The sequence below is a fragment of the Terrapene carolina genome, unplaced genomic scaffold, assembly GCF_002925995.2.
Source record: "Terrapene carolina triunguis isolate 2854851 unplaced genomic scaffold, T_m_triunguis-2.0 Scaffold130, whole genome shotgun sequence".
NCBI classification, from domain to species: Eukaryota; Metazoa; Chordata; order Testudines; family Emydidae; genus Terrapene; species Terrapene triunguis.
The window spans coordinates 25,467,726-25,481,813 of record NW_020664481.1 but is presented as its reverse complement, the minus strand read 5'-3'; the positions used below and the strand labels follow the sequence as shown (position 1 = coordinate 25,481,813).

At 41.5% G+C, this 14,088-nt stretch overlaps 1 protein-coding gene across 1 annotated transcript in view; it reads left to right on the top strand.

Annotated features, from left to right (window-relative positions):
• Positions 1–7,163, top strand: part of SLC6A2 (solute carrier family 6 member 2) — a 109,622-nt gene extending 102,459 nt beyond the window's left edge. The window contains exons 13-14 of the mRNA XM_026652720.1: positions 4,097–4,168; positions 5,812–7,163. Of these exons, the coding sequence (XP_026508505.1) occupies positions 4,097–4,168; positions 5,812–5,835 (96 nt within the window). The 3' untranslated portion in view covers positions 5,836–7,163. The remainder of the gene's footprint in view (positions 1–4,096; positions 4,169–5,811) is intronic.
• Positions 7,164–14,088: the final 6,925 nt, after the last annotated feature.

The following is a 14,088-nucleotide window of genomic DNA, read 5'->3' as shown; positions in this document are numbered from 1 at the left end:
ATATGTTATAGGAAATTACAGGCAAACTACATTAAAAGAACATCAGGGTTGCAAAGTCAAGCATTCAGAAGTTAGTAAATGCCAGAATTAAGATTGCCTGTGAAATCTTAATTTGGCCCTCTTTCAGAGCTGGATTAACTCTCCTGTGGGCCCGGGGCTATTACATTTCATGGGGCCCCTGGGGGTTTGGAGTGGGGGAGTGGGATCAGGGCTGGGGGAGGGGACTGGGGTGTGGGAGGGGGGTGCAGATCTAGTTGGGGGGTGGGCTCTGGGGTGGGTCCAGGGATGGGACAGGGGGTTGGGGTGCAGGAGGGGGTGCAGGCTCCAGCTGAGAGGCGCTTACCTCGGGCGGCTCCTGGTCAGCGGCGCAGCAGGGCTAAGGCAGGATCCCTGCCTGCCCTGGCTCCGCGCTGCTCTGCTCCCTAGGTGGCCGGCATGTCCAGTTCCTAGGCACAGGGGCCAGGCCGCTCTGCGCAGTGAACGCTGCCCATGCCTGCAGGCGCTGCCCCCGCAGCTCCCATTGGCCGTGGTACCCGGCCAATGGGGGCTGCGGAACCGGCGCTGGGGGCAGCGTGCAGAGATTCACTGAACCCCTTCGCCTAGGGGCTGCAGGGGCACATTGGCGAACTAGCGCTCATGGCTCCAGCCCCAGGGGGCACCGAGGCTCAGGGACCGGTGTCCGGCCAGCAGCGCAGAGACTTGCCCTGGGCCGGATGAAAAGAAGCAGTGGACCGCAGCCGGCCTGCGGGGCCCCCCTTAGCCAGAGGCCCTGAGCTGCAGCCCCTAAAGCCCCTGCATTAATCCAGCCCTGCCCAATATTGCACATGCATTGTAGTCTTAAATCACATGATCACATATTTTTCCACATGACCCCTGCCTCATTAACTTCACAGGCTGGACCTGCTCTGGAGATGATATCTGTAGGGCCCTTGTTACATTTGTTACAGAAGTTGAAAGGCGTGTAGGGGATAGAGCTCAATTGAAATTTTTTGATGAAAGCTGGGATGTGGGACATGCATGTTGTTGGTCTGTCTGATTTGGAGTAGGGACTTGTCTCAGTCTTCCACATCAGAGGTGAGTGTCCTAGACCCCTAAAATCTTGGCTATTTGGGGTTGGGGAGGAGCTCTCTCTCTCTCACACACACACACACGTTTTTGTGAAAGCTCCCTGTGTTGTTTGGATGTAGAATAAAAACAAATATTGAAATCCTGAAAGTTTTTATGAAATGGAATTCCGGTTTCCCATTTAGCCCTAGTAGTAAAATGAGGCAGGGGACCACAGGAAGAGAAAAGAGGGTCTCAGGGTTAAGGCAGTTGAATGTTGTCCTGGGGAATTGGATTCTACCCCTGCCTCTGCCACAGAGTTCTTGTGTGATACTGGCCAAGTCACTTAAAACAAACCTTTTCAGGTGGTCACTAATTGAGTGTTCCTTATTTTCCTGGTGCCTGGGGTCTGATCTGCAGAAGTGCTGAGCACTCACAGCAGCAACTGGAGCAAGGGGAGCATTGCTTTGAAGATATACCGCAAAGTGCTACATAATGCTAAGTGCTCTGAAAAATTCAATCCCAAGCATCTCAAACTGGGCACTCAATATTAGTGGATACTTTTGACTCAATGTGCCTCAGTTCCCCATCTGTCAAATGAGGATAACACCTCCTCATTTAACAGGGATGCTGAAAAATAAATCAATGTTTGTCTACCACTCAGATACTGTAATGATGAGCACCATAGAAAAGCCCACGTGGAAATTAATAGTTCTATCTTCAGAGCAGGGTTTGAATAACATGCAGGAAATAAGGCATGAGGCAACACACTGAACAATGAAGAGAAAATAGAATATTGAATAGCTGCTCATGAATTGAGCACCATCCGTCCTGAACACTGACTGAGGCAGGCATCTTGTGGCAAAACTAGTATGTGGTCATGTAAGGAAAGACTATCAAATGCATACACAGAAAGGGGCTGAAGAACGGTTGCATAAGCAACCCTAATTCTGACCTAATTTCCTAACTTCTGAGTGCTTGACTTTGCTACCTTAAAAATGTTCTTTTAACGTAGTGTTATTGTGTGTAATGTTAATCTAGTGTGTTATTGTTCTGCTTAAGAGGAACCTGGTTTCTATGGTGAAAAAAATACATCTAATTATTTTTCATTACAATCTCACTGCTCTGTACTTGCCTCAAATTACCATTTCAAAATGACACAAGTTTAAGATTCACTGATCATATTAATTTTCTCATCACTGTCACTGGAAATTCTTATCCATGCTCCAAAGGAATCCACAAATAGGATTTAGAAAGTAAAGCCACCTTTAGATCTGTTTTCAGCCCTTTAAAAATACCAAACGTACTCCTAAGACATTGAAATGTTGATTATTTTATGTTCCTTATAGTCCAGTATTTTAAAACTCAGGCAAGCACAGTTTGAATATCATCTGGTTTATTGCAAACAGTTGGATTTCAATCATAGTATCTATCCATAATCTGAAAAGATGCCCCTAGGTTTGTCAAAATTCAGACTGCCACAAAGAAGCATTTTATGGTTTATATACCCAACAATTGCAACAATTTTTCCTTTCTTCTCCCCAGCAAATGACAGGAACCCTTCATATTGTTCATGTGTTCTGCACGCAGATGTTCTATTGACCTCAGCAGAAGATCTGTGTGTGGAACAAGTGCAGAAAATGCACTGTGGGTCTGATGCAAAACCTGCTGAGGCCAATGGAAAGGTGCCAATTGACTTCAAAAGGTTTTGGATCAGGCCCTTTAGTTTAGGTAGAATTTAATTATCTTTTAAACCTATTATGCAAATAGAGTTGTGAGGTAGCCAGGCATATTATTATAGTTCAATCTTTTATTTCTGAGCCTCAAATTCAAATAGTCTCCTAATATGTTAGGACAAGAGAAAGGTAAGAGACAATTCCATAGGCTCAACTGTGAGCCCTCTTGCATGCACAGGGGAGTAAGAGGGAGTCTAATCCTTCTTATACCACTGTGCAAGCTAACAACAGTACAAGCATGGAGAAGACAGCGACCACTGCTGGTCAGCTATTCCTTCTCCTGCTCAGATGGATGAGAGTGGGCAGGGAGCAGATGAAGACTTGACTCCACCCCCCAACACACCAGGTTAATTAGCAAAACCAGTGCAGACAGGGAGCCAGGAACCTGACTGAGGTCCTCTGAGTTACAATCTGATTCCTGCACTGCCCTTTACTCCTGCTTGTTTGTAGGGTTACAATCCAGCCCCATGCAATCAATGTTCTGCAAAACCTTTGGCTTTCTTTTCACTGGGGTTTGGGCAAACCCTTTATTTTGTTCAGTTCTCTTTTTTGCAGATCCCTTTCAAGCGACACCAAAACCTCACAGCAGAATTCACTTTAGCCCACTGAGTTTCACCTGCTTGCAAAAGCTAATGACACAAAATTATAGGGCAAGCTCAGGTTTGCTCACAAAGCTTGAACCTTAGCAATACCCAAAAATAAAAGGGCTGCAGATAAAGGGGAAGCCATGCCCAAAATTCTTAGTATAAGTATAAGATATCAAGGGCTAAATTGTGGCCATTCAGCTTGCAATAGAGGGAGAGAGGAGGGAACCTCTCCAGCAGGAGCTCCTAGAGGCATGCACAGTGCCCATGGAAGTGCATGCCAGAGCAATGTTTGTGTGTGCTCCCAAATGACACTACAACTTAGGCTTTGTGGACAATATGGAGGGGTACCCTCCCATGCACCTTTCTTCACCTGTTTGCATTGTTACTAGCCTCCAGCAATCCTTGCATTCAGGAAGTTCAAGGGCTGTGGTGCCAAGTAGCTCCTGGGGCCCTTTTCCCATGATGGGGGGACCAGCTAAAATTTATCATAAACATTCTGTTGTTGCTGTGAGATTAGGACTACCATCATGAAGCTCATAAATTATAATACACTTTGGTCTTTCAATGATTAGGTCCCCTCTGGGCTCAATGATATTAAAAATTAAGTCACTGATTTAGAGAAAACTCACACTATTTCCCTGTAAACCCAGGGATAACATCCCCTATCTGCAGATCTAACCCATTTAACATGGCTAACTTTCTTTCCTGTGTGCCTCCACTCTTGTTTAGAGACTAGCTTACTGCATCACACCTGAGAACGAACACCATCTTGTGGCACAAGGGAACGTGAGGCAGTTTAAGGTGTGTATTCCTTCTCCCTACCTCCCTGCCCACTCCCTTATCCTTTGCACCCTTAGCAAGTTTGACTGGCAAATGAAAGTGGGTTTGTTTCCTTTCTGCCAGTATGTTGCTTTGTGGGTGGGAAAATGCCATGTCCATCGGCCTTGTAGGACTTTTGGTACCTATCTTTTACCATTTTAACAATATGACCCTATAGAGTCCATGAGGTTATCCCACAGCAGATCTAGTTCCAAGCATTTTTGTTCATATGCAATCATGGTGAGATCTCATCAAAAGACATCTTGGCAATGATCAATTCCAGACCATCATGCAGTTTTTAAAAAAATTAAGTATTATGAGATGCTTCTCCCCTCACATAAGTTATTTCATAGGGATCTGGATTGACGGTTTCTACCTCAAACTCCAGATATGTGCCACCAGTCATGACAAAGAGGCAAGCAAATATCCTGTGACAAGAACTCACTTACAAAATGGTTATGCTGAGATGACCCGATACGGAAATGTAATAGGTTTTCCCCATATGCTTACAGGTTGAACATGTTCCTTGTTTTGCATGGATGGTCTTTAAGCAACCATGACAAATATGCTATAAGTTTCCAATGAGGCCTTCGACTTAGCAAATAAAATGAGCCTGTTGAAAAACTCTTTGCTAAAAGTGAAAAAGGATACAAATATCCCATTCTGCACTATTATCAACATTCATACTGTATCGTTTTTTGCCTTCGTGGTTAAAACTAACTAATAATTATGTACAATAGCTCAAAACTTGACCCCAGTTGCATTGCTGATTCAGATTCAGGTGCTGGTCCTGAAAAATAAGGTGAAAATTTGGCTCTTTATATTTAGTTTGAAACAAACGCAAGAAACTGAATAGGCAAAATACTCGCTATATATGAAGGAGAATTCTTTCTATATATTTTAGAGTGATATTATAGTAGAGATATCTTCCCTTATAGTTTAATACCTCAAATGTAAGTGATTATGGCTCAAGATTTCAAATGTGTGTGTTTCCATATTTTCTCTGTAATTACTGCACGTGAACATGCAGACATGGGCTATATGCACATATTTCTGCACAATTCTGAACATTTGAACCCAAAGACATAGTGGTATAACATATCTTTTCAGCAGTTTTGGATTTAAATTATGGAGGTTGGGAAAATAGACAAAAAGTAGAAAGGCATAATTTGAAAAAAGCAGGAGTGGGGCTCCGACAATGGAGTTCCTGGATGATGTGTCAATCACTGAGGCCTGTGTATTGACTTAAGTTACTGTTTCCAAATAGCCAGCATCAATAGCAGAAAAACATCATGATTGTTGGACGTTAATCTTGTTTAAGCATCTTAACAAAACATTAAGCCGTGTGCCTATCTTATGATGCAACTAGTATCTTAGTTATGTTTCCCTAATGTCCAACTGTTGTGCATTTTAAAACTGTCCAATTATTAAATGATTGCTGTATAAGACAAGCCGGTTGTTAATAGAAGCTGGGATTCATTCTGAAAATAATACTGGTAGTCCATTTTTCCTGCTTTTCTGTAATTCAAGATTTGTCATCTCCCTTATTTCATACTTACTCTCATCACTATCATTGAAGTCAATAATATATTATCAAATAAATAATGGCTTCTGTTTCCTTTCAGCTTCAACACTGGCTATCAATATGACAACTGACAGGTTGAGGAAAAAGCCAATACATTAAACTAAACTGGGAATAAACGAAAAGTCAAGTTCAAAGCTCTCTTGATTGTGTTTGGACCAGGCTGGCTCAGAGCTCATCTACTGATTCCTTTGAGGGAAGACAGCTTCTGCTCTCTGTTTTCTCTATTATTTGGTTTCAAATGAACTTACAGACTGGTTTTCCATTTCCTTATATCTTTCAGTGCCATGAGATCCATACTTGACCAAATTTGTGAGCTTTGATAGAGATAGAAGTGGAGAAGGGAGCAGAAAATCAGCATTAATTAAAGAAACTCTTGTCTTGGAGAAATAAATAAAACACATAATTCCTTTTAAAATTCCTGCCACAACATTGTTTAGAGACAAACTATATACTCAGAGATGGATGCATCTCAATTATGAGACAAGAGTGACTTTAAGTGCACATTCACGTCATTTGCTTTCTTTCAGGACTATCCTTTGGGATATAATTTTGCATCCTTCTGAAGTGGAGACTCAGTGCTTCACTTTCAGTGGTTTGTTATTAGTCTCTTCTTTTGGTGAAGAAGGTTGTCTTTGCTGTATATGTCTGTGCCATTTTCTGTGCAGTTGAACTATACACACCGAAAAGTAACAGGGATGGAATTAAATTCCTATTGTTGTGGCTATTGAGTACAGAAAGTAATTTTAACAATACACTGTATTTAACAATGCAAACATATTCCTTTATGTCAGCTATTAAAATGGCTTTATTTATCACATGATCCATATTCTACAGACTTTGAGTTAAGCACCAAAAATATTTACAAGTAGTCAGATTTTCCTTCTACATTCTGTTATATTGTGTGACAAAGAATGTACAGTATATATAAATATATAGGAACAGAGGCAATGATTTTTAGAATAAGCCACTCTATCCAGTGGCACCAAAATATCAAATGTTGGCTTTGTGCGAGTGCACTATTATTATAAATGTCCTCTAGGTTCAACTGCCAGAACATTTTAAGAGTTGTGTAGAACATCTTGAATGGAGGGGTCTTCTAGGCATAACTCAATTCTCTAGGCCTGCTCCCTCTCTTGTGTATTTCAAGCAGCTTTATGACAGCTAGAAAATACAGAGCAATCATAGTGAGATTGGATGCTGTTCTGTATAGTCACTGTTTTAAAGTCATATCTTCCCAGTGATCACTAGGGGTTGCAGTAACTGGGAATTACTTATTACAAGAACTATTCTAAATTTTAGAGACAGCAGGTTCTCAGTTGAATCTAGTCTGGAGTTAGAGCCTTAATGCTGAATTTCTTTGCCTTTATATGTTCAATTCAGTTTCTTAATGGTTTTTTAAATATATGTAGTGTTTCCTTTTTTAATGGTTATTTATATTTTTTTTAATTCTTCATTTTTTATAATACCATCCTGGAAGTCTGAAAATAAAATTTTTCCCTATTGATTTTGTCCTTTTCCATTTAACAACCATTGACTTCCTTCCAACCCACAATGTTTCTAATAGAATTGAAATATATCTGCTTCTCTTTTTTACTTTATCCTTTGTGCCCCAGCATGATTGAAAAGCCAGAAATATTTAACCGTTCTTAAAAATAGCTTCTTTTCTATTTTCAGTGTCTAAGTGACAAACTGTTGTCATTGTCTTCTTTTCTTCTTCTTCAAAACACAGAGTTTTAAACCCAAAGGGCATTGTCAGCTTTTTACCCAAGCTAATGGACAGTAACCTGGTAGGACAGCTATGGTAATTTATGTACAAAAATCAAGAAGTTTAAAATGTTAAAATTAAAGTACTGTAATTACCTAAGAGTCCAAACAACATCTTCTATAAAGAGGAAAATAAGTTTAGGATTCTTTTTTAAATGGTCATTATATCGTCACTCTAATCAACATTGCTTCGTACAATTATGCTGGGGTCCTTATTTTGTAGATATAAATCTTACTTTGAGAATGGCATAGCTTGCACAGTCACTGTTCTGAGGTGACCGAAAAGCTTCTCAGACCGGTTATGGTGATCAAATTGAGATATACCAGAGAACTGGTGATCAAATTGAGATATACCAGAGAACTGGTGATCAAATTGAGATATACCAGAGAACTGCTAAATGTGCAAATCATCATGTCTCATCAAGTCATATTTCTTTAGATCTGCACATAAATGGTAAACTTACAGGCGAACAACCTACGGCAACGTTTAGTTGTGAAACTCTGCCAATATACAGTGAAATGGCCGCAGATGTAATGCTTTCACATCCTAAAGCCTGTGTGGTTTTTCCTTCTTCTATCTAAGGGCTTGTCTGCAGTGGCACTTTACAGTGCTGCAACTTTCTCGCTCAGGGGTGTGAAAAAACACACCCCCCTGAGCGCAGCAAGTTTCAGCGTTGTAAAGCACTAGTGTAAACAGTGCACCAGCGCTGGTAGCTGCGCTACCTGCGCTGGGAGCTACGCCTCTTGTGGAGGTGGTTTTTTTAGAGCGCTGGGAGAGCTCTCTCCCAGTGCTCTGCTGTGACTACACAAGCCACATTAAAGCGCTGCCGCAGCAGCACTTTGCGTTGCCAGTCTAGACTAGTCCTAAGGGACGTTGGAGCTTGCTCCAACCAGCATGTTAGGGGCCTGATCCTGCAAATATTCACTGGGTTCTTACTACTGTAGTAATAGTAATTCTTACTACTGTGAATAGTTTCCACAGGTAGCTATGCCCAAGGCTAGGGTGATTACTCATTAAATTATTATTGATTTGTATTGTGGTAGCACATTAGGACCCCACTTATGGAGCAGGACCCGATTGTGCTAGGCACTGTACAAACACAGAACAAGAAAATGGTCCCTGTCCAAAGAGCTTATATTCCAAGGGCTCGTCTACACTTGAAATGTTACAGTGGCACAACTGCATCACTTCAGTGTAGACATTCCCTATGCTGACATGAGGGTTCTCCCCTCGGCGTAGGTACTCTACCTCCTGGAGGCAGTAGCTAGGTCCTAGCACTGTCTACTCCGGGGGTTAGGTCAGCTTAACTATGTTGCACAGGGGTGTGGATTTTTCACACCTCTGAGTAACATAACTGGGTCAACCTAACTTTTTAGTATAGACCAGGCCTAAGTATAAGACAAGAGATAATAGGTGGAGCTGAGAGACAAAGGAATTCTGTTGTCAATGGGACTACTCAGGATAGTAAGTGCTTGCATGATTGGTCCTTATTTCAGAGTGTCAGCCAGAAGGAGTCTCTCACAATTATTACAAGGCATTTCTTCTGCCCCAGAGCTGGAAAATGTTGTCCTTGATTCTCCATTAAATGAGGGAGCAAGATGAGTCACTTTATCACATCTGGATGACAGAAAAGTATGTTGCTATTAGATGTGACCTCAGGGCCTGGTGAGTAAGGAAATACTTTCAAGGAAGCCATGCCTGATTGTGCAAACAAGGTGCTAAAGACTCACTCTGTACTTTGTAAGGCAATATGGACAATATGTCCATCAAAGAAGCCATCAAAGTCCATCAAAAATGTCCATCAGTCAGGAATTAGAGAGATTTGGTGCCACACCCTGCTCCTTTCAGGTACCATCTCCCCAGTGTCTTTCTGTGTCTCACTGAGGAAACTAGAAAATGCCTTGCACAGAGTCAGCTTCTTTAGGCTTCAACCATAGCAGTTATGGAAGATTGCTCAGGCAAAGCAGGCTCACCACCTCTATGAGGTGGCTCAGCTAAATGGCTCCCACCATAACAGAACCAGTGTGTCTGACACGTTCAGCCAAGCAGCAACTCACTATTCCCTCCACACACACACACACACGCCTGCCTGAGAGAGCAGACCCTCCCCATGCCTTGGAGCAGTCCCATGAGACCCATTTCTGAGGGCACTGGACACTGGAGAGAAAAAGTCCATCCAACTCCACTATTTGCTTACTTAGGGAGAGGCAGAGTCTCATAAATCTCAGGATTAACAAAGCCTAAAGTCTCTTAAACGAACGCCCCTCTTACACCATCCCTTGTCACAGCTCAGTAATTCCTGGGACCTCTTTGCAGCCTCTGCAGAGGAATAAAAATTCCTCCCCTTCCTACCGCCTAGAAACAGATTCCCTCAGAAGAGGAATATGACTCCATGCTCAAACCTGTCACTTCACTTCGCTGCCCCCCACCCCATATCTTCCCCCACAGATCCCAAACTCTGAAGATCCCCCCCCACACACACACACACAATCCCTAGTAAAGTAAGAGGTGGCATGGTAACCCATTTTCTGCTAGAGGAAAGGCCCTGTTCATTTACACCCCCAGATGCAGCATTATCTCTCCCTTAAAAATGAGCTTGTAATGTGCTTGCTAGTTCTGTAGATTGGTGAGCCAGCGCGGACACTCACCTTGGTCTGAGGGAAAGGGTGAAGTGACTATTGTAGGGAGCATAGTGTAGGGCTAAGCAGGTTTATTTGACAGCATTGGAAGTCATTGTATGGCTACTCTGCAAAACCAGTGAGTTCTTAACTCAGGTTAGCTTTACTGCATCAGCTAAGGTTAAAATAGCAGTGAAGGCACTGCAGCTCAACTTTTAAGTCAGCCCAAATTCAACCCCATCCTCCCATATAACCTTCAATTCAAGCAGCTAACATGAGTTACAAGCCAATTTGCTGTGTCTTTGTTGCTATTTTAACCCAACGTAGCAAACGCGTGTTAGCTAATCCAAGTTAAAAATCACACTTTTTTTTTAGTTTTTTAAATTTGTGCTCTATGACTTGGTTCAGGGCCAGCAAGGAGAGGGGCTCAGTGCAAAGTCTCCTGCTCCTGGGCAGTCCTTCACTGCCTGCCTGGAACTGAAATTAGAGCCGAGCAAAAATTTTCATGCAAAACTTTTTCTGAGAAAACCAGAAATTCGACGACACCAAAACATGTTGCAAATTCATCTCTGTTTCCCTGAAATATTTTGATTGGAGAAATTCTGAAATTCAGTCTATCTTTTATGAAACAAAATACACCTCTACCCCGATATAACGCGACCTGATATAACACGAATTTGGATAGAACACGGTAAAGCAGTGCTCCAGGGGGGCGGGGCTGCGTGCTCCGGCGGATCAAAGCAAGTTCGATATAACGCGGTAAGATTTTTTGGCTCCCGGGAACAGCGTTATATCGAGGTAGAGGTGTATTTCAATTTTTTGGTTCAAAACTACTTTTCATTTCAAAATTTCCCTTAATTTTATTTAAAAACAATACAAAATATTTGAAAATAATCAAAATCAACATGAAACATTTATCTTTGTTGAAAATAAACTTTTCATTTGACTCTAAACTCTTTCCCCCCAATTTTTTGGAATTGCCAGCAACCATAAAAATCCATTATTTGCCCAGCTCTAACTGAAATTTAGGACCCAGCCATGATCCACACTGTCTCACCAAGCCACAGAAAACCAACTAGCAGGTAAGAAGAGAACTTGCTTTTCCTTCATATTCTTCTTCTGCAGCTCAGCAGTAATGCTGTGAGTTTTCCAAATATCTGCAGCTTTCCACCACTCCATGGTTAAAGCCCTTGAAGCCTAGATTTCTAATGGAAATATAGTGAGCCGTTTAAGTCAGTAATCCAAAAAGTACCAGTATGATTTAATGCTTGGCCTCTGTTTGAACCACTGCAGGGCTCTATCTTGCCTTCTGTCATGTCCTGAGGCATACACGTTGGCAACACTTGAAAGGTATTTTACCATAGTGAGCGATTTTGCAGGAAATCTAGGATAAATATAAAGTAAAGGGGGAGAAACACTTGGCCGTTCTATTGTATGTGTACCGCAATTGCCCGTGTGATGCATGTTGTATGTAATTTTCCCAGAGGAAGCTCCCTGTAGTTGACCTTTTTCCACAGTAAGATGAAACACTGATAAAACAGCCACGTTCAAACATCTAGTATAACATTTCCCTTCTTACATTATTGTTTAGAGGTGAGTTTAATTTATTTTTTCCCCAACCTAATAAGAGAAATGTCATGTAGAAAACAATCTCATTTTTCAAACAGTTTTCATAATCCAAAAAAGTTGTTCATTTAACATTAATTCGGATTCGGATGGAATGCATAAGACAGGCACAAAAACAACATTTGTTTTTGCTGAGTGTTTTGAATGTTGTCTTATTGTCTATCTTGAAGCTGTGTCAAACATTTCCTTAAACACAGGGAAAGATTTAGTGAATCAACTCAAAAACAAAGACCAAGAATTTCTGACATGACTAGTGATTTTTTGCTGTCTCATTTGAGACATTTAAAAAGTGTCCTAAGTTAGGACCTGATAAAGTGTCTCAAACTGGGCCCCCAAAATCATTGATTGTCTTTTAGACTCTTGGCCCCAACACAGGAAGAGGCAGATTTTATAATAAAAATCCTTGGAGATTTTCACCCAAAGGGAAAAGTCTTTGCATTCTGTATTGATTAGCATGACTCATACTATAACTTATGACAGTTATTCAGTTAGAAGTCAAGCTACTGTGGACTGTAGAATGAAGTTATTGCTGTTTGAACATACTCCGTTCAAAAGAAGGGGGGTAAAAATGACCTACAGCTCCTGGAGCTGCCTCTGCAGGGCTGGCCCCTCTGCATTAAGGGCTGCATCAACAGCATGAGGGCTGTTCTAAATAACAGTGGCTAACAGCCCCAAGGAGCTGAATCTGAAGCAGAGGATCAGTGCAGTGCTTGGACATCCAGGCCATTGCCCCCTTCTCTCTGCCACACTGGCAATAAAAAGCGTGCCTAGGAATGGTATAAAAGCTCCTACCTACCTGTGCTCTGTGTCAAAGGATCACCCTTATACTGAGATCATAGAATCATAGAAGATTAGGGTTGGAAGAGACCTCAGGAGGTCATCTAGTCCAACCCCCTGCTCAAAGCATTGATAAGTATCCAAGCTTTGGCTGCACCAGATTATGTCAGCAGAGCAGTGCAAAGTGGTTGCAGAACTGGTTCTTTGGCATTTAATTTATGGCAAATAAAAAAACCCTAGAGTTAAACTCAAGGCAGGTGTACACTACAGTGTGTATGCTCTGAGATCGATCCACTGGTGGTCGATTTAGTGGGTCTAATAAAGACCCGCCAAATCGACTGCAGATCACTCTCCAGTCGACCCTTGTAATCTACCCCTGACGAGAAGAGTAAGGTAAGTCGACAGCAGATTTTCTCCCGGCGACCCCCCGCGGTAACTCAACCTAAGGTACGTCAACTCCAGCTACATTATTCACATAGCTGGAGTTGTGTAGCATAGGTCAACTTACCGTGGTAGTGAAGACATAGCCTCAGTTAGTGCTTTGACTCTCCCCCAATTTTATTCCTCTTTGTTTGGCAAAGGAGCATATTCTAATGAAAAGCTTCTACCTGGAAGGAATCTAAAAAAGGCCACGGGGGGTGGGATTTCTGTGTTATAGAATTGAGTCCTCAATATATTTTTGCAGTCACATTTTTTAATTCCAATCTAGGTGTTGGAACTCAGTGCTTTGCACTGCACTACAATGAGTTGTTGTTTTGGTTTGTTTTTTCCTAACCAATATTCTTGGGAGGCAAGGTTTTGCTGAGGTAGGGAGAATGTTAGTCAATAAGACCAACCAAGTGTATACATGTTCATTAGTTTTGATGAAAAATGCAATTAGCATGTTTCTGCAATGCCCTGAAAGGCCTATTCTGAGAGGGACCTTACCCCATGTATAACTGGTTTTTTTTTAATTATTATTATTATTTAGACAAAAAATGTTTCAGAACCTGATTCTCCCACTCACAGTGCACGAAGGTCACATGACAGGGGTAGAACACCTAGGACTTTTGATCTTTGTATCACAATTGGTTCAGTATGTTGATCTGAAAGGGAACGGGGAAAAAAGACAAAATATTGGGATACAAGTAGAAGCAAGAACAGGTATTTCCTTCATCTAAACCTCCGAACTTTTGTGAACAGAAGTTGTCGACTTGCTTTTTAACATTGGCACTAAAACCAAGTTGATGTGATTCAGGAAACGTGTGGATGTCAACATTAATAAGGGTAGATTATTACTGAGCAACTTTTCAATGTATTAGTCATAAAGAATATTATCTTTAATTTCAGTGTCAATATTTTCTAGCAAAACTTGTTTTCTTGAACAGAAAAAATTACTATGGCAAATACAAGGGAAAAAATTGAATAAGAATTGTAAGAAATTACTCATTTTCACTTCCAAGGACATCACTGGTGAGGAGGAATATTCTAATATCTATTGTCTGACAAAATATTCCAGAAGAGAGACATGTTCTGTATCACACTAGCAAAG